The sequence below is a fragment of the Anabas testudineus genome, chromosome 12 (genome assembly GCF_900324465.2).
Source record: "Anabas testudineus chromosome 12, fAnaTes1.2, whole genome shotgun sequence".
In the NCBI taxonomy this organism is placed as follows: domain Eukaryota; kingdom Metazoa; phylum Chordata; class Actinopteri; order Anabantiformes; family Anabantidae; genus Anabas; species Anabas testudineus.
Genome location: NC_046621.1, coordinates 6,093,538 through 6,118,446, shown reverse-complemented (window position 1 = coordinate 6,118,446; position 24,909 = coordinate 6,093,538). Strand labels below are relative to the sequence as shown.

At 39.7% G+C, this 24,909-nt stretch overlaps 2 protein-coding genes across 7 annotated transcripts; both read left to right on the top strand.

Annotated features, from left to right (window-relative positions):
• The first annotated feature begins 620 nt into the window (after positions 1–620).
• On the top strand, positions 621–12,659 carry hnrpkl (heterogeneous nuclear ribonucleoprotein K, like). 6 transcript variants are annotated; one of them, XM_026355326.1, is made up of 16 exons: positions 621–706; positions 1,700–1,806; positions 2,393–2,490; positions 2,619–2,675; positions 3,537–3,580; positions 4,867–4,939; positions 5,820–5,933; positions 6,233–6,361; positions 6,597–6,904; positions 7,097–7,150; positions 7,801–7,837; positions 9,082–9,097; positions 9,731–9,763; positions 9,873–9,940; positions 10,028–10,197; positions 10,911–12,659. In XM_026355326.1, exons 2-16 carry the CDS (start codon positions 1,746–1,748, stop codon positions 10,939–10,941), a joined length of 1,293 nt encoding a protein of 430 aa, XP_026211111.1. In that variant the 5' UTR covers positions 621–706; positions 1,700–1,745; the 3' UTR covers positions 10,942–12,659. The 6 variants fall into 6 exon arrangements, with proteins under 6 accessions (XP_026211111.1, XP_026211110.1, XP_026211114.1 ...); XM_026355325.1 differs by having other exon boundaries at positions 1,697–1,806; XM_026355329.1 differs by lacking the exon at positions 621–706 and adding an exon at positions 766–1,101.
• Positions 12,660–12,840: 181 nt separating this feature from the next.
• Positions 12,841–24,909, top strand: LOC113158567 (guanine nucleotide-binding protein G(q) subunit alpha-like). The gene is made up of 8 exons (XM_026354550.1): positions 12,841–13,094; positions 13,415–13,571; positions 15,707–15,891; positions 18,625–18,779; positions 19,009–19,137; positions 21,308–21,437; positions 21,854–22,007; positions 23,403–24,909. The coding sequence occupies exons 2-8, from the start codon at positions 13,436–13,438 to the stop codon at positions 23,591–23,593; spliced, it is 1,080 nt and encodes a 359-aa protein (XP_026210335.1). The 5' UTR covers positions 12,841–13,094; positions 13,415–13,435; the 3' UTR covers positions 23,594–24,909.

The following is a 24,909-nucleotide window of genomic DNA, read 5'->3' as shown; positions in this document are numbered from 1 at the left end:
ACTGACTCTCATGGGCAGCATGTGAAAGTTGTACTTTCCATTTTTGCTTGTTTAAGTTTGTTCTTTAGTTGTATATTGTGCTCATGTCTAAATGCAGTATGTTTTATTACAAAGAAAAGCAGGAGGAAGTATTACTCCAGCTCCAGACTTGTATTTATCTGTTACTCTGGCTTCTGTATTTATATAATTTACAAATAATTAAAAAAGTTATATTGTGACAATTTAATTATCTTGCTTTGACCAGACAACCACCACAGGTTTACCATCATACACACAGGAGAATTACCATTTAGCACATTACCATTATTAAAATTATTAATAAATGATTAGAAATGTCAATAAAAATTCTGTCCACAAATGACTTCATAAACTAGTCATTTCAGCTCTTAAGTGCTGAGTAGTCTGCAGGAATAACAACAGGGGCCAGACAACAAATTTAGCCAGAAAAGTTTCCTTTAAGCCCAAATGCGGGACGAGAAATGCCCAAATTCGTGAGGAGGCGTTTGATAAGACGTCCTGCTCGGCCCGATGGCACACACGATCCCTACCGCGGATTGAATACTACTTAGCCCCGCCCGTCCGTGCTTCCCTGACAAACATATGTAACGAACCGGTGGGTGAGCGTCTTCTCTCCGCGCTGAAAACGTGCAAACGTTTCAGGTCGAGGAATCGTGGAGGACCTGCAGTGAGCGAGGTTTTACTGCAGGTTTGTTTTCTTTACTGTCACGTTTTTGTAGCTCGGTAACACCGCGTCGCGTCGTTTAATCTGTCAGCTAGCTACGACTGCTCTAATCTAATTTGAGCGCTGGCGTTGGACGGACAGCCCCGGGGTGTCCCTCGTGGTCTTCCTCGCCAGTGAACATCGTACAGTCGCAACGTGGACACTGAAGCAGACACACCTCGCAAAACAGAAGACGACTGGTTAGCTTAGCAGAGCTGTTAGCACAGTAACGTAACGCTGTCATACGCAAAAATCTTATCAATAACGCGAAGAAGCTAGTCAGCTAGCTAGCTAGCTAGCTAGCAGTGAGTTAGCTAGCTAGCAGGCTAACCTGTGATTGCAGCCACATCAGGTGACGACGCGACGCTCCCACTTAACGCGTAAGGAACAACGCAGTTTATGGATAACTTTGCTGTTTTGGATGCAGTTGGCGTTAAAACTTGCAAATGACGAGCTTTCTCCACTAAGCTTAAAGCAAATCCAGTTGCCGCTGAACAGCAACTGTTGGGGTTTTTCTGGAGACCCTCATCTGAACGTTTGGGTTGATGTCTGCGCTCTTAAGTTCAATAGATAAGTTGGTTGCTGCTAACTCCTGAGCTGTGTTGGCGTTGAGCAGCATCGCCCCTTAAGTTTAGCAAGGCCTCTGCAACAGTGGGCAGTGCATGTAGGTGGACTGCATGTGCACTATTAAACTATCCAATCCCATATTCCTACTGTTATCCCATCTGCTCAGACACATTCATGCTGCTATAACCACACTTGACTCGTGATTTCATATCATTTGTCTTAATTAAACTCTACATCAGATGTTAAAATTAGAGCTGAAAGGATTAATCAAAGACAAGCTTGACTGAAAACTAATCTGCTAGTCTGATGATTGTCATTTGCACTATTATGCAAGAGTATCTTTGTTAGGAAATTACTGGAGAAAAGTGATTGTTTGTTATTAATAATTATATTTGCCTCCTCTTTTAGCAGAACCAGGGAGCACAGCCTGTTTGCATTCTCCTGCAGGTACAAGACAATGGAGGTGAAGAACGAACAACAGGACGAAGATATCACTTTCAGTAACACTGACGCTAATGGTAAGATCACACACACACACACACACACATTCAGAAATTCATGACCATAATGTAAACTGCATGAATCAAGTCATGCATGAAGTAGAACTGAGCCTGTCTATATAGAAATACATTGTGTAGATATTTACTTCACACAAGGGAGGAATGTAGAAAAAAAACGGAACATTCCTGGCTTGCACAACGTAGCATGTGGAGGTTGTCAGATGGTTGAGGGATTCTCCTGTCCAAGATACTGCTGTTCGGTGGGCCCTGAACAGATCTGCCTGTGTTTTAATCCAGGAAGGGTATGTGGTGGTGCTGGACATATTCCAGGATACAGTTGGCTGCTGAATGAAACCCATTTTGAGGTGGAATAGACTGTAGACTTAGCACTCCACATATATTTATATTTTTGTCACTTTTCCTAATCCTCCAGTGGCTGTAGCCAGTAATAATAATACTAACAGTTAAGTTCCCTTTTTTTTTACTAAATATTACAGTGCCATAGTCCTAAAATGTTTATGCTGTCACAGTGTGGCTTCAGAAATGTCAAACTCTATTCAGTAGCATTGAAGTTAATGTTTAGGATGTTACTATTGTCTCACAGGTAAACGCCCAGCTGAGGACATGGATGAAGAGCAGGCCTTCAAACGTTCGCGCAACACAGACGAGATGGTGGAGCTGCGTGTGCTGCTTCAGAGCAAAGTAAAAGCCTATTCAGTTCACACAGTGGGCGATTTCAGTTGTTGGGCTACGCTGCTGTTTTTTTTTCTTTCTCCTATTGATCAAAAGACTTTTTTTTTCTCTAAGGAAACCCCTCTTGTTCTTCACAGAATGCTGGTGCTGTTATTGGAAAAGGTGGAAAGAACATAAAAGCTCTACGTACAGATGTGAGTAAATGGATAAAATGCTGCTAAAAATTCTGCATCCGAGGAGAAAATGTGGTTGGCTAGGGCCTCCTCTGTTGCAGAACACGCACAGGACGCAGCAACTGTGCTATATTTAAATATTGGTGAGAGATATTTAAGTAGAAAAAGGATCCAAACCTGAATTCCAAATAATTTGAACCTCCTACTCATTGGATTCCCACAGAAACAGGCCCAGATTTTTTTAATAATTTGGCATTAAGTATTGACATGCAAGTTGGCTCGTCTGGAGAGACAGAGAAGGTTCAGTAGACAGATCTGCCTCCAGTCCTCTGAGTAAGTGAGTTTCAACCAGAGTTCAGTTCCTTTCACAGAGTTGAAGGTGTGTTTGGTCTTGATGTGACAGCCGGTTCCTGAAAGCCTGGTTATAGTCTGTTTTTGCAGGGATGTAAATCTCTGTAACTCTGCAGACTGTTTATTAAACTTATCTTTTGTCCAGGTCACATTCCTGTTCTTCTTCACTCACCACAGTTTCAAGTGTCTCATTTCACTTTTGGGACAAAGTATAGCGTGTATTCAATTAAAAATGTATTCCTTCTCCCCCTCTTCCCTTCTCCTTTACTTTTTTGTTTTTATTTTTGGCCACCTTCCTCCGTTGCCCATGTACTGGATCGACATGCCCCTCCTGCGTTGCTCACCTTGACGTTGGCCCAACCTCCGCCCGCCCCTGAACGCCCGCCCACCTGACACTCCCGGTTGGCCCTGCCCATAAACCGTGCCCCTCCTTAAACGGGCGCCTAACTTGGCATCTTGTGATTGAATGCCCCCGCCCAATGCCAACCTCCTCCACCACAACCACCACCACCACCACCTCGGCCCATGCAGTACAATGCCAGTGTATCAGTCCCAGACAGCAGTGGCCCAGAGCGGTATGTCCCACCAGTTATTGCCTCACTGCCTGATTAGAACAGTGAAACACATGTCTTTTGATAACCTGCCTTCTGTTTCATTTTAACATTTTTATATACATGACGGTATACACCCCCATCCCCCAAACACACACCCTCCCCTCCACTTGTAAGAGACCTGTATTGTTCCTTTTGATTTTTCTGTCCATTTTAAGCATCTCCATTGAGTTGCACTTTGTCATTACGATTAATTGTCCAAGCAGAGAATCACTGACAACCCACTACCAAGTAGTTGGTCATTTATGGTTAGCGACACAGCTGTGGTTGTTGTTGTTTTGTTTTTGTTTTTTTAAATCTTGCTGTGATGTTTAATTTTACCATAAAACTTGGAAAGCAGACATCTTTTTTTTTTTTTCTCTCGCTCTGTTCTCTGTGGCCCACCTGGCCCTTTTACCTCCGTCTCCCCCCTTCCTCCTCCACCCCCTTCCCCACTGTTTTCAGCATCACTGTCCATAATCTCTGAGGGAGCACTGGCTGTTGTCAGGAGGCTCAGCCCCCCCCCACTCTGTCACTCATTAATGTTGTCTCTGTTTCATTGTGCTGCATCCCTTGTGTTAAATTTCTCTCAGGACACATCAGATATGAGCCGTCTGCCAAACCTTTCATAACCCCCCACCCTACCCTACCCCCCTTGCTCTTGTCCTGTCCCACAGAGTAGTCGATGACCACTTGCATTTCTTTTCCCACCTCAACTCTGCTCTGTTACTCTTTTCTACTGCCCACATCGTCTCCTCCTCCACCTCAGCCCCAAGCCCTCTCCTCCCCCACCTCTCCTCTCTCCCCCAACTCCCTGGCCACAATGAGAAGGTGTGCTGGTGGCGCAACTGTCATGGCAAGTTATATTCTCAGTTTGTTACGTTCCTTTTCTCCAACTTGCTGGTGGTGGGATGGTTATAGAAGATCTCTCTCACCCCCTCCCCCAACTCTGTGTGGCCACTCTCACGTTAATTTGAGCCGTTCTGAAGTTGCCCATTCTCCCGAGGCTTCTCTTACTTTGAACATAATATTACTGTAGATTGAGTGCATGTCAGCTGCTTATTTAATCAGTTTAGTTATGGGGAAAAGTTATAATTGTGCAACAGTCTTATTTTTCCTTTTTAATTTGAAACCTTTTGTACTGTTGTCTCTCTGTAACTGTTTGCTGAACCGCTTCTCACATTTGTTTTTCATTAGGTTTTGCTTTGTGTTCTACTTTTTGTCCCCTTTGTAATGCCTTGCTTCCTTTTGGTCAAAATGGTTCCTGACAGGATCCTGAGTGTGAATGCCAGCATCGATGTTATTGGAGAGATTCTGCTGAAAATCATACCAACTCTAGAGGAGGTAAGCCACCATGGTTAATTAGCTTGTTAATTATGTGTACATGAGCAGAGGGCAGCCTAGGATTATTGATGAGATTGACTTTTGGAATACCTAGCCTGTTGGAATTGGTAGAATAGAAAAAATATTTAATTGTAATTGTGCAGAATTTTGAAATGTAACTTAAAAGGGGAGAAGATTTTGCAGGGACCCCAAGCTTGTGTGGATGCAGATGATGAGCTATGGAAGTAGTTTTGAGCAAGTAACGACCACAGGGCACCTTTTAAAGACCAAAAACCCAAATGGGTGCACAAGTCTAATACTACACTGAAGATGGGTTTCTATGTAAATGTTGCACAAAATGGAGTCTCATTGACTCTCATAGATTGAAATCTTTGCTTATTTAATGAACTAAATCTTTACTACCACTGTTCCTCTAAACTAAGATTTATTGAGAGTTTCTCTTGCTTATATAATTTTTTTTTTAAACTGATGTTACAGCAGTTTTTATTTACATTTAGTTATTTGGCGCTTTTAGTTAAAGTGACTTACAATGAGGTACAAGATACAAAGGCACGCACAAGGTCTTGTCTAAGGACCCCTACTGGAGTTAAACCACAGCTGGGATTCGAACCCGGTGGCAATCATACACCATCCAGCCGCTTTTTGTGCTAATTACCTGGTGCCTTTAAGTTAGTTAGTAGCCCTATTTGCTTTAAAAACATGTTTGTGACACATCCTTCAGGTTTTGTTACTGTTTAAGTGTTGCTTATAAAACTCTAAAGTGACAGATATGTTTCATGCTGTAAAATGTCTATGTCTATCTAAAAGCAGAAATCTTTTAATGATCAACTGTAGGAAGAGTTTCGATCCTTTTGACATTACTGATTTTGTGTTTCTGTAGTACCAGCATTACAGCGGGATTGATTTTGACTGTGAGCTTCGCCTGCTGATCCATCAGAGCTTGGCAGGGGGCATTATTGGGGTGAAAGGTGCCAAGATAAAAGAGCTGAGAGAGGTGGGACAGATTAACGGAGAGCTCACAATGCTATAAACCAACTGAATTGTTAATATCATAATTGTAACTTGTTTTTTGAGATTTTATAATTAGGTTTTATAATTAATAACAATTATTTGTTTTAATGTCTGTTTACTTCTCAGATGCTCCATAACTAGCTTTACAGTCGGAAAATAGTTTTACTAATTAGAGTAGTAGCAGTAATAGCATTACTACCGCACTCTGGTTACTTAGCACAGCACTTTACACTAAGTTAAGTGGCCTGTCTATCACTAACTTTATTGATGTTCTTGTGCCAGAACACCCAGACCACCATCAAGTTGTTCCAGGAGTGTTGTCCACACTCCACTGACAGAGTCGTCTTGGTGGGAGGAAAACCAGAACGTGTCATTGAATGCATAAAAGTAATTCTTGAGCTTGTGTCAGAGGTGAGTTTACAGGCCTGAGAGAAAGCCCTTAACATTCTTAATTTACTCATGTTTTATCTCATGTAGATCAAACTGTTACTGTTACTTGTGGTTGAAATCCATCACTGAGAAATGATGTGTTCAGATGATTTTATTTTATTTTAATTTTTTTGTGCTTAATAGCTAGTTTTAAGTGTTATCTTAGATTTTAGATACTCGGAAAAGTATTTTGCAATCTCCCCTCCTCATTTTGCAGGCACCCATCAAAGGTCGTGCACAGCCGTATGACCCTAATTTCTATGATGAGACGTACGACTATGGAGGTTTCACCATGTTATTTGAGGAGAGAGGCAGACGACCCATTGGTGGCTTCCCCATTCGTGTGCGTGGAGGCTTTGAGCGCATGCCCCCTGTTCGTGGCAACAGACCCATGCCTCCTTCCAGAAGGGACTACGACGACATGAGCCCACGCCGCGGTCCTCCCCCGCCTCTCAGCCGAGGCGGACGAGGTGGAAGCCGAGCACGTAACCTGCCTCTTCCCCCGCCACCACCGCCAAGAGGAGGGTGAGTAAGGATCCCGGCATTTTGATTTATTTTCCCCCGATTGTTTTTTTATTGTCCAGGTGCTTTGATTTGGTGGATTTTCGTTGACCTCTGATGTTGACTAAATAACCAAATTTTGTTTAAACCAACCATTCGTTGTTTTTTTTTTGTTTTCATTTTATTTTTTCTACTCGATGTCTGTCATTTTTACAGGGGAGACAGGTTTGCACATGGCAGCTACCACAGCAGCATGGATGACAGACCAAGGTGAGTACATAATAGGGTTTGTAATTACAATAAATTCTCATATAAAAGTTTTTTGTTTTGTTCCTCAAATAAAATCTGGGTAGATCATGTATAATGTACATTTTCATTTAGAATACATCCAATTTTCACAACACTGTTGCTCTAACAGAAATAATGGTTTCATACTCTCATTCCACATTCAAAACCTATGAAGCAAAGGCTGTAATGCTTTTAGTGTGAAAAGTGTAGGGGAAGTGCTGAGAAGTCTCATACATGGTGGTGTAGCACCATTCGTGGAACAAATCCTGCTGACAAAACAGACATTATCCTGAATTAATAAAGAGGATTTGAGTTTGTAGCAACTGGAGAATAAAGAATTAGAAATAAAGCCCTGTCTGATTCTCTGTGCCACTGTAAATAAAGACTCAGGCTACTACTTGAGAATTTACATTTTTCCCAAAAGTTCAGTGACATAATCAGTGATAGTTGCTCAGCAGCATAATGGCAACCCACTGGCCCTGATTCAGAGTCTGATCACAGGTCATCTGTAGTCTGCTTTCACACTCCCAGCTTTCTAAATACCAACCCAATAGCACTGGCCTACTTGATACTGTATTCTTACATGCTCTAGAGCAGACAAACTGTATTAATGCATACCTTTCTGTGTGCAGTGACAGAAGAGGAAGAGGAGACCGTTACGACAGCATGGTGAGCGTTGTCTGTGTTTACACATGCTGCTGTAATTGTGTAGTAGCTGTTTGTGATGAAGTGACTGGAATTCCTTTTTCTGAGTGTAGTAGAAAACACAGAGGCATGGACACCGGGCTGTGTTTCCACTGTGGATGCACACTGATCTAGGCCTGTTGTTGCCTGGCAACACTTGTCTCCTTGGTTACCACAGAGCAGCTGAGTACGTAGTCCAGAGATCCATCAGGCTAGCAAATGAACTTGAGCTGAAACCAAAGCAATTCCTGAGCAGGTTCCCTTCAGGTATTAGCGGCGAGCAAATTGTTTTAGTAACGAGGCAAATAATACATTGGATCAAATAAATCCCAGTCGAGCGTGTGATTGCAAACAGCAGAAATATCAAGAGGTGACAAAGATACTAGAAGACGCACATTACTTTCTTATTCCTCTGCTGAGAGTGTCATAAATACAACATGACAAAGCTGCACATTGTGTACATAGTTAAATGGCTTAATTTTTTATTTTGATTATTTAGGGGATAACACTGTTTCATTATGCATATCCTTTATCTGAATAGTCAGAGGATGGCGGATGGGGTCAGTCAAATTATTACTCTGCATTTAAATGTCCTCAATATGTGCAATTAGTTCTTTGGTAAAATTAGCACAGATGAACCAGGTCTATAAAAATTATATCCCAGATTCTTGAAAGCTGAAACACTACAAAAGTGGAATATTTTGACCCAGTTTCTAAGTTGCTAATTGGTAAATTGCAGTTGCTGGAAGTTTTCTCAGTATTCAGCAAAATATAATAGAAGAAACCTCCAGCAGAACCCGCCGCAGAATGGGCGGCCATCTGCCTCAACTGGTTGGGATGTCAAAATTGCTGGAGGTATTCAGGTGTGCCATTTTTCATGTAAATAATGAAATGGATTAAAATAATGGTCATTATCTCACAGGATCACATGTCTCCAATTTAAAAACAACTAAGCAATTATCATATTAAATTAAATGGAATATTTGAAGCAAAAACATTATTGAAAAATATGCAGGGACTGTGGAGGCTGTGGTGTTTATACTGACTCTGATCCTTGCTGAATCCATGACACAATTTCTTGATTCATCCTAATCAGTACCAAGTTTGTGTTTTATCATTGTGCAGAAAATGTTAAATGGTTTTGATTGTATACAGACATTATTGTGACATTAAACAATTTTATGTTTTCTTTTTTTTTTTTTCTTTCACCATTTGATTGTGGCTTACAGAGTGGAGGCGGATATGGTGAGTGTTGATTTTTAAATAAATCATGCACAGATCTACAGCTAATTCATTAAAAGAAATACAACACAATAACTCATGTCTTTATAACAGAGTGCATAAGGCTGCATTTTAAACCAAAAAATACTGACTGCAAAGTACTTTTCTGATACTTAAAACTTTATTCTGCAAATAAAAAGCGGTACTTACGTTCCTGGCCGTCTTTGACCTCCTATACTCAGCATAATTATGTGGGCACAAATCTGTACAATCCAATGGAAGACTGGGTTAAGACTCATCATTTAACTTGAATTTGGCTTAAACTGGGCTTTTATTTGTAATACTCTGGTTTTTAAAACCGGTCTGGTTGCTTGATCATCTCATGTTACTTGCCCCATTAAACCCTGTTGCCATGCTGTGGCTGCAGGTTTTGACTTGCCCCCCACACTCTTACATCAGTGAACAAAGACGTCCTGTGAAAGAAAAAAATTTTAAGGCCTGTAATGTAGCTGTTAGAGCACATAGAGGGAGACCTATTTGTCTTGAACGTTTTGGCTGTGTTTACTATCACACTCTTGGCTCTAATCTTTTGTCTTTGTCCCAGTGGTGTACTTCTCATTTTTCACTTTCTTGTTTTCCTTTTCAATGTTTTCAAAGACAACAATTCTTCCTGGGAGCACTTTCAGTCTGGTGAGTGTAAATTGATTGTTTTTGTCCCACTCTTTTTTTTCATAACCTAAAGGGATTGTTTCTTGTTCCAGTTAAAGACAAATTTATTTTTAAATGCACTTCCTTCTAGGCGGTAGAGGGTCATACAGTGATATAGGAGGTCCAGTGATCACAACACAAGTCACCATCCCAAAAGACGTAAGTAATGCATCTGTTCATACTGAAGCGCACACGACTCTTACAGCAAAGAATGAAAGGAAAACTACTTGTGTGGTTGTTATGCAGCTTGCTGGCTCCATCATTGGCAAGGGCGGCCAGAGGATCAAGCAGATCCGCCATGAGTCTGGGGCATCTATCAAGATTGATGAACCACTAGAGGGCTCCGAGGACCGCATCATCACCATCACAGGAACACAGGACCAGATCCAAAACGCCCAGTACCTGCTGCAGAACAGGCATGTGCGGCTGTGATTTCTCCAGAAATACTTAAAATCATCAGAGCGGAGCTGTGTGGGCTCCTCTGGGCTGCATAGAAGAAAATAACTTTATATCACTGCTTTAAAAAGAATAGTTTAAACTTAACTTAACCGTCCCCAAGTGTACATTTATGAAATTTAGAACACAAAGGTTTTGGAAGACTGTACACTATTACTTAATTATCTGTAATTGATAAAATCTTGTCTGTCAGACTGCAGAAAGTAAGTCTGGACATTTTAAGTATTTTTATAGACAAAACAATTCATTGTGAGAAAGTAATAGGCAGATTAATTGGTAATTAAAACAAGGATTATTAGGTTTTTCTTTTGTGCAAACCTGACTTTCCTTCCTGACTGTCAGTTTTTGTATATTCTACCTCTGTGTTGAGCCTTTTTTTTTATAGCCGTATTTCCTTTTAAAGCACTTTTCACTTCACACATTTCTTTCACCCCCTCACTAAATGGCTTAGCTGGTCTCGGCAGCTATATTGCTTCTTGCAGACAGAATTTATTTTCAGCCTTGACCTTGACATACTTTTTTTAAACTTACAATTGCACTCCACATGAAAAATGTCTTAACAGTTTTCAGCATCCAGTTTTAACAGCTCCTGACCTGTGTCATGCCCCTGTTAAAATAAATATTCTAAATGTTATCATTAAATGTCCTTACCGTCGTCTGTCTCTTGTTTCAGTGTGAGGCAGTACTCTGGTCGCTTCTTCTAGAAGGAAAAAAAAAAAGTGAAGAAGAAGAGTGAAGCCAAGCTGCCATACTGTTTTCTCCTTCTGTTCAGAGCCTACATTCCTCTGCTTTGGGTAGATGTGCCCTGTCCCCTTACTATCACACACTACACCACCTGTCTATACATTAAACCTTTCATTTAGAGGAGTTTTGAAAAATCTAAAACTGTCAAACAGTGTCAACATATTTCTGTGCTGGTGTAATTTTTATTTTTTATTTTTTATTGGGAGGTTCTTGTGTCGTCATTGGAGTAAACTCATCCATGTAATAACTTTTGATGTATTGAGCCACCCCTGGCCCTTATCTCCCTAACTTCAGTACAGCATGCAGAATGTAATCTGTTTTTTTGTAAGGAACATCATGTTTTTTTTTTTTGTTTGTTTGTTTTTTTTTCTCCTTAAATGTTGAAGCACACTCTCCAAATGAAGACGCGTGGTCTCAGAATGGTCAAAGAACCATTTAAATACAGTACTTTAATTTTTACACAACATACTTTTACTCTTTACAATGAAGTGCTTTTTGTAAAACGAGATTTAAAGGAAAAGCTTGACATTTCAGGAAATCTGCTTATTTGCTTTCTGGCAGAGAGTTTAAGATGTGAAGATCAATACCACTCTCGTGGGACTTCATGGCTCAGAGCACACTGAGATACTTAAGATAGAAGTAATCTGTCTGATTCTTGACTATGTTAGGATAACTGATTTGCTGTGGCTTGTTAATTTGATAAATCAGTAAATTATTAGACATTTGCACAACTGTACTGAAGTACAGTATCACCTGTGGCTGGCCCCCCGGCCCCTATGATGTGGACCCAGCTATATGGAAGGATCCCTTTACAAACTGGGTTTATTCACTTTGTCACTTTGTGGAGTGTTGGCTCCCATTCGAGAAATGGTCCCGTAAATTTTCACCTACTACTAAAATTTGGGGAACAACGAATAGTGAATTTGGCATACTAAATATTCCAGAATATGATTTAAAAAAAAAAAAAAATGATAGCATGCTTAATTGTAGAGCAGCAGAGCTGGGGATGCTGCTGCCATCAGAGCCAGGCTAGCAGTTTCCCTCAGTTTCTAGTCTTTGTGCTAAGCTAAGCTAAGCTAACAGCTGCTAGCTGCAGCCTCACATTTGACAGTTAATAAATGAGAGTAGTATCTACTCTTTCATCTTCAACATAAAGCAAATAAATGCATTTCTCAGAATGTTGACCATTTAAATTGAAGTAATGTGCCAGTGTGATATAGCAAAAATGAAATTTAAAAAATGTTTTTTCATTGAAAGAAAAGCTGTATAAAGTGTGGGTGTGTGCGTGTGTGTGTGTGTGTGTATATATATATTTACATAGAAACTGTAATTTCATGAGTGGTTACATCGGCCCAGCTTACTTTCTACTTTCTTGGAAGAAGATGAGGCCAAACGACAGATTTGGAAATCTTGTTTTTCTTACTCCTTTGATTTATTCTCTGCCACTCACCAGGATGGACTTTGCTGTGATCAAACCCTAATAGCTGATCTGTCAGATCCATTTATACGTTTTTATTTTGACAAGCATTTTTAAACTTTTTTGAAAGGATCTTTTAAGATGCGATTTGATGTGAAGAGCTGAACAGCATTATGAGTCCGTGAGTGTGATCTCTGTATCTGTCTGATTTCTGTGGCACCTGCAGGTGTTGACTAAATAAAGACTGTGACACAGTTCAAAGTGTGCGTCTTTACTGTCAACTTACAAATATTCCCAGTTCAGAATTGGTTCCCATTGGTGAGGATCAGCCTGTTGCATGCATGTTTACTAGTTAACACCGGAAATCTGTTCTCATAATGTAATAGAGAAAGCCCACACGGTTTCCCATCAGAGCTCAGCCCTCTGTCACATGGTGCACGGCTGGGTTTTCACCCAGGAAAGGGGGGAGCCAGGTCAAAGCACACGGGACGCTGAGGAGGATCACACCGAGCTTCAGCTACAATAAAGCCTCAAAGTGTGGCCGTGGAGTCGGGCTGGTTTTCAGTGGAGAATGACTTTCGCCGTTTTTGTGTCATTTTGTAGCGCAATCAAGTAAAACACCGCCACTTCTCCTGCACCACCACCACCAGCACCACCACCAGCACCACCACGCCCGGAGCTCCGCTACAGCAAGAGGTAAAAACAGAAAGAAAGAAAAGTGGCTGCTTCAGTTTGTTTACGTTGTTGCATAAAGTGAATTTCCTCTTCACAGCAGAGAAACGATGGTTCACAAACAGCCCTGAGAAATAACATCTCCACCACTTCCTTGAACTTAGGTTTGTTCAAAGCTTGTTTCCAGCTCAGGATCAAACTGATTTAATGGACACAGTTTGAACTCAGGAGGGGTTAATCAAAATAAATTGACTTAAGGATGAGCAGCACTTTTCCTTCCTGTATAATCAACATTACGCGTGTGTGTGTGTGTGTGTGTGTGTGTGTGTGCGCGCCTTTTGAAGGTGAAGCGTTATCCAGGAGTAATGATCCTCAGCTCCATAGGAGCCTGCTGCCTCAGCCCAGAGGCCAAAGAGGCTCGAAGGATCAACGACGAGATAGAGAGGGAGCTCCGCCGGTGCAAGAAGGAGTCCCGACGGGAGTTCAAGCTCCTGCTGCTCGGTGAGAGACGACACGAGAGTTTTCATGTACTAGTCCTGGACTAGATTAGAAGCAGAGCTGAAAGGGTTTTGGCTAAGACGCATGGATGACACAGTAATAATCTGTTATTCGTTTATCAATCTTATCTACTAAAACCAACTAAAATCAAGCAAAGTGAAAGCAACACTGGACACTATTGGTTTTGTATAATGTAATACTTCAACATAATGACAGGGGCGGCTCTAGATGTTTCTGATGGGGTCAACAAGGGGCCCCAGTTAGTTAAATAGAGTTAAATGAGTTGTACTCAAATTACTGTGGAAACTAAACTGAATACTGGCACTCAGTGGAGAGGGGTCAGGAGAGGTCATTTCTCCTTTGTGCAACTATCTGTCCTGTTATCATATGAGCAACTTTAAAAGAGTTTAATAAGCTCAGATGAATTATGTGTTTCAAGTCAGTAAATGCTACATTATCATTTTCTTTGGTCACAAAAGTGCCAGATGAGGATGATAGATCCCTCTGTCACTAACATACTGTAAGCTCACACCGTCACCTCCCTTGATTCATTACATAAAGCTGCAATATGCGACTTCAGCTAGCACTGAAGTCATCCAGCTCTGCTCCACCCAGCCCTCCCCATCAACCCTCTGCCTCACTCCGCTACCCTGCACCATGCTCTGCTCAGTGCCTCAGGTAGTTAACGTTCATCCTCCAAAAAGTGGTAATCAATTAAGAAAAAAATGAAATCAAACCCACTTATGATATATTATATCATATTGGTGGAATTAATTAAAGCTCCTTACCAAGTAAATACATAGATGTACAGTACGTATCCTCTACTTAATTGAACTAGGAAGGAACTTGAGTGTTTAATTATGTCTTTCTGGTGGAATATGAACAGTTACAGTAATGTGCACTCTAAAAATGATGCTACTGCATCTGGTCACAGTACAGCAGTACCATTATCAGTTTTACTGTTGTGGCTGGTTGAGTTGGGGCTAATTTGAACTTGTCAAATAAATGTATTAGTGTAGTGCTTCTACCACTAGTTATAACTACTGAGTAGACACACACTTTAGTCCATTTTATTAGATAAATATGTGACATTTGCATCATCTTAAGATGTTGATTAAAGATAAAGGCAGAGTGGTGAGAAGACAAAGTACTGTTTGTAGTATTTCTACAGCAGTATGTATAACTCGGTGAATAAACACGAGACACACGGCTTTCAAGAGCAAGAAACAACCCGGTTATGGTAAATTAGTTAAGACCGAGATTGCATTAGAGTGAAACATTAGTGCTTCACACACAATACAGACAACAGGGAGAGTTAAGAAAGAAGTGTTCTGATACAGATACACGCCTGATTAATACGTGAAAACTAACAACGAACTGACCTCATCGTTAATTATTGCTCATGTATTGAATGCTAGTAACTGTGACGCTGTAATGTAGAGATAAATGCTATCATCAGCATGCTTGTATGCTCAGATCATAGGCTATCATGGACTAACTGATAGACTGGTATTGCCAAAAAATATATCAGCAAGTCAGAAAAGTTCTTTCACTTCTAAGAAAATGGGAAACGTAGTTTTAGTTTGAGTCGATCCTTGATTCTCACTAATGCACCACAAAAACCAAATATATCTGTGGCATAAAACAATAATATACAAGTTGTTCCTGTTGGAGTAATGTTTGCTAAATGCTACAGAGTTGAGCTGTTTAGGGAAATCATCTTTTAATATAAATTCATATATTTGTGAGGTGTTGACAGATTTACATTTGCTGTAATATCCAGTGAAAAAGAGCAACAGACAGGACAGCGATGTACCGTACATGTTGTTGATTTGGGTCTTTTAATGGGATTTATTTACAGTACAAAATACAAACTACCATAACTTAGAAGTAAAATGTAGACTTTGTTAATTTAAAAGTTATGTCTTAGCTATAAATGCTGTTTTTTAAATTGAATATATCAATATATACACATAGGTGTACAGAGACTATTAGCACACAGTAGTCAATTTAAAAGGCAATGAAATGCAATAAGTGACCCCAAAGTTTGGAATTGTAGTGTAGATGCTAAACTACTATTCAGCTCTATCCTTCTGTATATGTATGTACAGTGATCTTATGTATGTTTTTGTGAACAGGAACTGGTGAAAGTGGAAAGAGCACTTTCATCAAGCAGATGAGGATCATTCATGGCCGTGGATACTCTGATGAGGACAGAAAAGGCTACACCAGGCTGGTCTTCCAGAACATCTTTACAGCCATGCAGGCCATGATCCAGGCCATGAACACGTTACAGATCCCCTACAAGTATGAACAGAACAAGGTAAAATTGTGCAGCTGTGCCTTTATTTCACAGAAATCGATTGCGAAAGAGGTTTTACCACAAACTGTCTCATAGAAGCATGTGCAAGGTTTACGGTCTTCGACACTGACCAATTCTGCATTGTCTGTTGCTTTGAATTCAAAATGAAATACTTCTGGTACTTTGTAACGCTGTTTAGTTTTGCATTCCTGCTGCCAGACACTTTTGCCTACTTAAGGAGCAGGCTGTCTTTTGGAATGTACACAAGTTGTTGCGCTGCAGGCAAGTAAAGACAGGCAGTCCTGAGCCAAAAACAAGTTAAGCGGCAGAAGAGGAAGGGAGACAGAACTCCCCATTAATCATACAGGAATCTGGAGTCATACCAACGGCAGGATTGTATTCATCACACAAAATTGTTGGCTCATACTGATGTGCTATACTAGTACATGTTACAGGTAAAGCTGAGGCAATACGACTTTATTTCATGTGTCGTGTATGTGGCTGTTTTGGGCTTTTTGCAGAATTTACCATATCTGAGTCAGCATGTTTTTTTGTCAGCAGTAAAGATTAAATTATATGGAAGCTCACAGGATAACAGGAGGCCTATATTACTATATTGGGTATCTGCTGGTGGTAGAAGTCATCAGATTGTCCAATTTCAGATTAGCAACTGTAACAGGCACAGGCAAGCCCCCAGGAACAGCACTGGGCTGTGATGCAATTTTGTCGTAGTGGCCACAACCACATTGCTGTAACTTCTGCATTCATCATGTGATTCGCAGCGGCCCAAAGGGTTTTTCCAATAAATGATTATTGAATAAGGAGTGGCTTAAAACGTTTTATGAGCATCACAAACCCTGCAAATTGAGTCTTGTTGTAATCAGAATTTGATCCTTTCAGTATCATTTAGAAAGTCCTGTCCAGTCCAGTCTCCTTTTATCCACCGAGTCTCTGTTTAGCACACGGCCAACACATAGAGACGGACTACCATCCACACTCACACCTGCAATTTAGAGTCACCAGGTAATCTCGCTGTGAGGCCCCACCTGAACCCATCATCCACAGTTTAGATTACCAAGCAAAATGGCACTGCTTCCATCAGTTACATTGTTAACTTCTTTAATTTTTTTCTTTAAAAAGACCGCTGGCAAACATGTACGCTCTTAAGCTGATGTTATAAATTTTATGCAGTACGGGTTTCCAACAGCACTTGATTTCCAAACAACAGAATGAACTCTTTCTCAGACTCGTCCACTATACAAGCGAACATAATTATACAAGTGTATTGTGGAGGTTGCAATTAACGATACATTAGAAATTCAAACAATAAACTATTAACTTGGCTGTGTAGTGTATGTTAGCAGCCAGTTCCATTAAAGCAATTAAGACATTGAAATGTATCTTATTTAGTCTGTGTTGTCCAAACTCCTCGATTATCATTTTGAACTGCGCATGTTGAAAGTTTCATGGTATGAGTGCGTAATTTGTTAATATTATGATGAAATATTTTATCTGAGTGAATCTAGGGCAGAGAATGTAGAGAATAACAGTTCAGGAAAGACTAAAAACCAACACTAGACAACGTTTCTAAGCACCCCCCCTAGATTTGTCCCGTCATTTCTCCTAAGAAAAGAACGGGATCATGAGAGAAGTGAAGCAGTGAAGCCATGAAATCTGTTTTTTCAAACATGAATGAAAAGAGAGAGTATAGCTAGTTGAATACATGGGCAGCCTTTGGTGGGAATTTCAGATATGGCCCATCAAACTGCATTGGTTTCATCAGCATTTATAGTGGCGTAATAAACTCATTAAACCCATTTACAGTGTGTACCAATTTCATAACATCGGAGTTGCCACAGTATAGCCGCTCCTAGACATTTTTTATCACATCAAACACAGCTTCTCATCAACAAAATGACAATAGCACGCAATAGGTCTGTGTACAATAAGGACATTTATTGATGCAAACCTAATCCTCTTATGTCATGATACCAAAGTCCCCAGCAGCAACAGATGGAAGTAAACAGACTTAAAGTAATAGTTCACCCATAAATGACTATTAAAGTACTCCGAAGATCTTGTGCTGACTTGTGTTGTGAAGTGTGCTCAGCTTTTCTGGCTGAACTGTTGAACTCTGGGTCCACAAATGATGTGCAGTCATGAAAATATTTATGATTCATCAGACATAAATTAGGTTATTTAGGGTGGATAAGTAAAAATCTGACATGTTTGAATGAGGCAGAGATGTAAAAGTGAACATCAAGCCAGAATCCAAGAATAAGTTGTACACACAGCAGCCTTCCTCCTGGAAAGCTACAGTATCCAACTTAAAAAATATATATATTGTTTTAGCAGAAATAGAAATATGGAGAGATATTCACTTCTAAAGGTTTTTGAGCGAGGCATGTCCTTCAAAGCCATCAAAGTTGAGAAAAAAATGCTTTGTTTAGCAGCATTCCCAATTATTGTAATTTGATAATGATTCATCTGAAGGGCTGTGCTGATTGGTGGAGCCTAGCAAACAGTAGGACAACAAAGCAAAGCAGAGAATGGGAGGGCTTAAACACCAACTTAAGTTGCATATAGAAATTATACCTATATGGCGACTTGATAATGGTGAAGATGATAATGAGTTCAAGGCAAAAGGTCTACATCCTTACCAGTTTTGCCACAGAGTTGGAGTAAGTGCAATCACTTCACTGGAAGTGATGGGTTGCGCCATTAATTTCATTTAATTTCTCTGTTGTTGCTCAGGCCAATGCCAGTATTGTCAATGCAGTCGATGGGGAGAATGTGACAACATTAACAAACCTGCACGTGGATGCCATCAAGAGCCTGTGGAGTGACCCAGGGATTCAGGAATGCTACCATCGAAAGAGAGAATACCAACTCTCGGACTCAGCCAAATAGTGAGTGCGAACAGAGACTATTATCTCATCAGACAGTGCCAAATATTTTCTACTGTGTCATTGTTTAATGCACGCAGAGGGTTTGAGTTCTGTGGTTATTCCATTTACGGTTGCTTACAAAAGGCTTACAAGAAACACTACTTACTTACTAATAACTGTCTTGAGACACACTTATTTACTGGTTTAGTTTGCATTTACCTGACCGTGTGTTTTCTTCCTGTGTTACTAGCTATCTGAATGACATAGACCGAATTGCTGATACTGCTTATCTGCCAACCCAGCAGGATGTCCTGAGGGTCCGTGTACCCACAACGGGTATCATAGAGTACACCTTTGACATGGAGAAAGTGGTGTTCAGGTGAGTGGCGATAATTTATGCTGTGGTGGTTTTAGTGCAGCCCATAAATAATGAAAGTACTTAAGAATACGGAAGCTCCATATATTTCGGATACTGGCATCATGGTAGGTTTGGTTTAATATCACAACAATAAAGTGTTGCACACATAAATATCTAAAGCTGTGTTGTTACTTTGCCATTACGGGTTATTAAGTATATATATATATATATATATATATATATATATATATATATATATATATATATATATATATATATATATATATATATTATATTATATATAAGTATATATATATCTATAGATCAATGGAAAAAATGGCATTATATTCATTTAAAAATCTACAATAATGCAAACATTCTATATAATCCCAGCTGAATAGACTAATACACATAAATACACTCCCCTCCACATGTATTGGAACAGTGAGGCCAGGTCCTTTATTTTTGCTGTAGACTGACAAGATGAATATGAGACAGAAGATCAACATTTTAGCTTTTATTTCCAGGTGTTTAAGTCTGGATCTGATACACTACTTAGAAGATGGCACCTTTAGTTTGAACCCATTTTTCATGTGAGTCTACCTTTGGAACCTACCTAACCATGCGACTGGTGTGTTTTATTGCCCAGGTGTGTTTATTAGATTGGTTATTCAAACAATAAATAGCACTGAATGTCTACGCTCAGTTTCAGATTTAGGCTTTGCCTGTTCAGTTTGCATTTATAGTTAAGAGTTGTAACCAACATCAAAACAAGAGAGCTGTCTATGGGTGGACAAACAAGCCATTATAAAGCTCAGAGCACAGAGAAAATCAATCAGAGCCATTGCACAAACATTGGCCATAGCCAGTACAACCATTTGAATCACTCTGAAGAAGAAAGAAACCACTGGTTTACTGTAGTAACAGATGTCAGTGTCATGGCTTGGGCTGCATGGCTACTTCTGGGACAGGTGCAGTAATCTACATTGATGATGTAACACATGAGGGCAGCAGCAAAATCACTTCAGAACTCTATGGAAACATTTTGTCTGCCAATTTAAAGAACGATGCAACCAAACTGATTAAGAGATCCTTTTAGCATGCAGCAAGAAAATGACACAAAACAGCAAAGGAGTTTATCAGGGGCAAGAAGTGGAAGGTATCAGACTGTACAAGTCAGTCTCCAAACATAAACCCTATAGAGCATTTTGTCTGCAAAAGAGGAGACTAAAGGGAATAACCCCCCAAAACAAACAACAGCTAAAAGAGCCTGCAGTGAAAGCCTGGAAAAGCATCACAAAAGAAGAAGGCAAAATTTGGTGATGTCAGTGGGTCACAGGCTTGATGCAGTTATAATAAGCAAATGATTTGTAGCTAAATGTTAAGTCTTACTTACTTTAATCTGTTTTAAGTCTACATTTCCAATACTTTTGCTCACGTGAAAAATGGGTGGGTTCAGACGATACACATCTATCTTCTAAGTTGTGTATCACATCCAGATGTAAACACCTGGAAATAAAAAGCTGAAATGTTAATCTTTTTTCTCATATTCATCTTTTGATGTCAAACCCAAATGTTTTCAGTCTACAGCAAAAGGAATGGAACTGGACTCACTTGTCCAATATTTTATGAGGGAAGTATATATCATGGTCCAAACAGTATAGTTCAATCCCTAATTGTCATATCACCCAGCTTTTACATGACTTGTGTTTGGCAAATGTTGGCAAGCTAACTTGCTAAAATTGTGCCTAAAATTACAGCCTAACAGAGCAACCAGTTGGCATCTAACATAAACAATCGAATGTTGTTTTCGTTGCAGTACAGAGTCGGATTGATCTGGTTTCCCAAAAGGGAATGTATGCATTTTGGGGAAGTGGAAGTTTCTGTTCCCAGAATTTAGTCTCAGTGCCATGAAAGTTGAATGTTGTGCACTAAAGACTCAACATTCAGCAAAAAAGATTTTAGGCATGACTAGATATACTTTATAAATTGTGTCTGTAAATGGTCCGTTAATGATTTCAGTTCATTGCTCCATATCAATGATGCAACCTTAGACTCATCACACTGTTCCAAGCAACTTAATATTCTGGTTATTCATGTTAGACCTGTCGCACAGTTTCAACATTCAAATGCTAAAACTTACTGTGTGTATTATAGTTGACTTTTTTTAAATTACTGTTTAAACCTGTAGGATGGTGGACGTGGGTGGCCAGCGTTCAGAGAGGAGGAAGTGGATTCACTGTTTCGAAAAAGTCACCTCCATCTTGTTCCTGGTTGCACTCAGCGAGTATGATGAAGTCCTTGCTGAGTCTGCCAATGAGGTAAAATAACGTGCAGCAGTTGGAACTTAATCCTACATATGTTGTGTGTCTGTCAAAAAAAAGGTGCTCATTGATAATAACAAATCTCTGGGGGGAGTTCAAAAGTCAAACCTCTTATGTGAGATGATGACAGGGATGATAATTTTCTGCTGTCCACCACTTGTCTGGTTTCTCTCTCCCGCTCCTTTTGCAGTCACAATGATAAACCTCATCTTGACCCTCCTTTGTGGCAGTGTGCAGAGTTCATCTGCAGGGGGAGCTCTTTAGTCACTCTGTTCAGCATACAGCTTCTCTCAGAAAACTCCACTTGCATGAGATTACAGCCAGATGGATGTGCTCATACAAAAATGCTTCTGTCTGACACTGTCTGATTTTCTGCTCATGCCGAGATGTCTCTGATGTGTTTTTTTTTAAAGAATCGAATGGAGGAAAGCATGGCCTTGTTCCAGACAATCATAACCTACAAGTGGTTCAGAAAGTCCTCAATCATCTTGTTTCTCAACAAGATCGATTTACTGGAGGAGAAAATCTCGTATTCACATTTGGTCGACTACTTCTCTAAATACGATGGTAAGAGGAACAATTAATTCTTAGGAAAAGTCTTTAGAATGCTGCTGATGGTATTTTTATTTTATAGTTTTACATTTAGTATTTGGCAGAGTGAGGTACAAAGCAAGCAAATATATAATCTAATATCTAACACTAGAGTAGCTTTAAGGGATCAGTTCTTATCTGTTGTTGGTATTTCTATCGTCTTTGTCTTTAGAGTGACACTAGTTTTTATTCTTTGTCTTCCTAAAAGTCGATACACCACGTAAGATACACCCTAATATTTTTTCCACTGCAGCCTGACTACAGCTTATGGGGGCAATTGATAGCTGCATACACAGACATATCTAAATATTCACAGGATAAATCAGGGCACCAACCACCTGCACCAGCAAGAAGTGGACTGCAAAAGTCAGCTGCAAAAACCAAAAAGGGCAAATTTTGTGAATGAGAAACAGTGAAGAATCCATAGGTACAGCACACAAAGCAATACAAACAGTGTGTAGCTAAGTATACAGCGCCTAAAGTAATTTAATTAGCTTTAGTTAGTCACAAAATCTCATTGGGTGTATTTAAATGCATTTAAGTAACCATGTTACTCAGAGAAACCTGGTTTCGCAGGAAATTGGGGAACAAGTTTACAGTACATGCACTGCCCTCTCGTGAAAAGCCAATTAGAAACCTAGTTATGCGTTTACATCATAGAGATATGGGAGTTCTCCGGGAGAAATCTACCTGGGACAATCTGTTTTTTTTAATCCCCTACCCTGATAATGAAAACCTGCTTTGGCATGTCCATGACAGAAAACTGGAGAAAGTCGACTGTAACCTGGTTCGTTAAGTGCATGTGCTGTAAAGGCACTGATGGAGGTCAACATCTGTTTTGCAAGAGAGGCCTGAGAACAAATGGCATGTACAGTATATAAATAAAATATATACAGGATCATAACATTACTATTCATTCACCCAGCAACCAGCACTGGTAAAATGAGCTCAAATGAGTGTCTCCAACTTTATGCCGAGTTCATTCCAGTAGTAAGGTGGAAACCAGTTTTTCTCAATTCAGAGGTGGTATGAGGAACTTTTGGAGGCAGGCTGTTTTGTGATCTGGTGTGATGATTATTAACTCTTAGGTCTAAGAAAGGGAACATATCTTTGCTGCATTGACAGCCAGGGCTTCTAGATGCATGGGCTGATTTTGGCAGTAACTGTCTTGCAGACCCTCACAGCTACTTTAACTATGATGAATTGATCAAGGGTGTATTTTATCACATATCTATTTACAAGACGAAGATTTTAAAAGATATATAGTCACACTCATCACAGTACTGTCCTGTTATATATTCTCGAGTTTTTGTACTGCTAAAATACTACCATAACGTTCACATGCTATTTTCCCCTGTTTCTTTCTGCCAGGTCCCCAGCGGGATGTCAAAGCAGCAAAAGAATTCATCTTAAATATGTTTCTCTGTCTCAATTCAAACGAGAAAAAAATCATCTACTCCCACTTCACCTGTGCCACAGACACGAACAACATTCGATTTGTTTTCCGTGCGGTGAAGGACCACATCTTGCAAGAAAACCTAGAGGTGTACAACTTGGTTTAAGACAGTGGCGTTGCTGCTGTAATTCAATCGGCTTTGTGCAGCTGGCAGTCAGGAGAGCTCTGCAGTGATTCGGTTTGCCTCACATTGCTACTGAACACTATCATCCAAAACAGGAAATTGAGAAGCTACAGAGCTTGTTGCGAAATGACTATACTACTGATGTATTTCAAATTTTCCTGTTGGGCTTGTTGAAAATGGATGTGTCCAGCTATAATGAAGTGTGTCCTGACAATTAAAGTGCTGCCTTAGTGAGGAGCCTATTACAGTATGCACTCTGAAATTTATGGAGCGCTTTGTGAACGTTTTTGAGCAGTAACAGTATAAATACACATGGATTGACTGAGATGGACTGAGATAGGAAAAAGAAAAAGTATTTCAGTGGCCTCAAAAGTCTCTGAGGACAATCATGTACTAGGTCTCTCCTTCAGGGAATCTGCAGAAGTGAATGTAGACTGCAATGCAGCACCTGATGTCACTAACCCAAGTCAGTCATAGTTTATTTTTTTAAGTTAAAAACTATTTGAAATACTCTAAATGCTTAGTTTCTATCCTGACTTAAATGGAGGGTCACGATTAACACTAACGATACATTTTCTTTGTTTCTATGTATTCATTTGCACATTGTTCCTGTTTGTAGCATTGGCTTTTGTGCTGATCTCCTGTACATTTGTATCTTGCTTAGATAGACATAGTTGTTTCAAATTTTACTAGACTTTGTACACTCAGCATTATTCAATGTTAAACTACGTCTTTGTTACAAGGCCATTAGCAATTTTTTTTTATTTAATTAAACACACATTTTAAAGGGACATTTGCATACCATTGTTAAAGCTGTTAAAGAAATAGTGATCGTTCAAATCAGGGACTATTTGAATGGAGTTTTTAGTTTTTTTAGTACATATTGTGCCTAAAAATTATTTGCTAAATGTCATTATATTTTACCCTGTTATTCAGTTGAATGCTTATTGTAAATATCACACGGTACAGTATTTTCTATTATAATTGTTTTTATATCAAGCTCAGTGTTGAAATGTTAACTGCTCAAGAGAGATGTTATGTTAAATATTCTCTAAGGCATTAAACTAGTGTATTCTTGATCCTAATACATAGAATACACTGTTCAGTGGTATCAAATGCATGAATTAAAAGCTAATGGGAGCATATCCACAGTACTAATGTTTACATAACCCCTTTCTTCTAGTTAAAATAATTACAGTCTAATTTGTACGGCTTAATTTATGGTTGTATTTCACTGTCACTGTGATATCTTAATGGAGTCTTAGTGTTGGTTAAATAAACAGACATTTTGCAGTTCA

Bases quoted from the DNA above. Each gene is read 5' to 3' on its own strand.
- hnrpkl (XM_026355326.1), top strand. From the start codon at position 1,746: ATGGAGGTGAAGAACGAACAACAGGACGAAGATATCACTTTCAGTAAC. The intron at 4,940-5,819 runs GTAAGCCACCAT...GTGTTTCTGTAG, and splicing joins TCATACCAACTCTAGAGGAG to TACCAGCATTACAGCGGGAT. The intron at 6,362-6,596 runs GTGAGTTTACAG...CTCATTTTGCAG, and splicing joins TTCTTGAGCTTGTGTCAGAG to GCACCCATCAAAGGTCGTGC.
- LOC113158567 (XM_026354550.1), top strand. From the start codon at position 13,436: ATGATCCTCAGCTCCATAGGAGCCTGCTGCCTCAGCCCAGAGGCCAAA. The intron at 19,138-21,307 runs GTGAGTGGCGAT...TTAAACCTGTAG, and splicing joins ATGGAGAAAGTGGTGTTCAG to GATGGTGGACGTGGGTGGCC. The intron at 21,438-21,853 runs GTAAAATAACGT...TTTTTTTTAAAG, and splicing joins TTGCTGAGTCTGCCAATGAG to AATCGAATGGAGGAAAGCAT.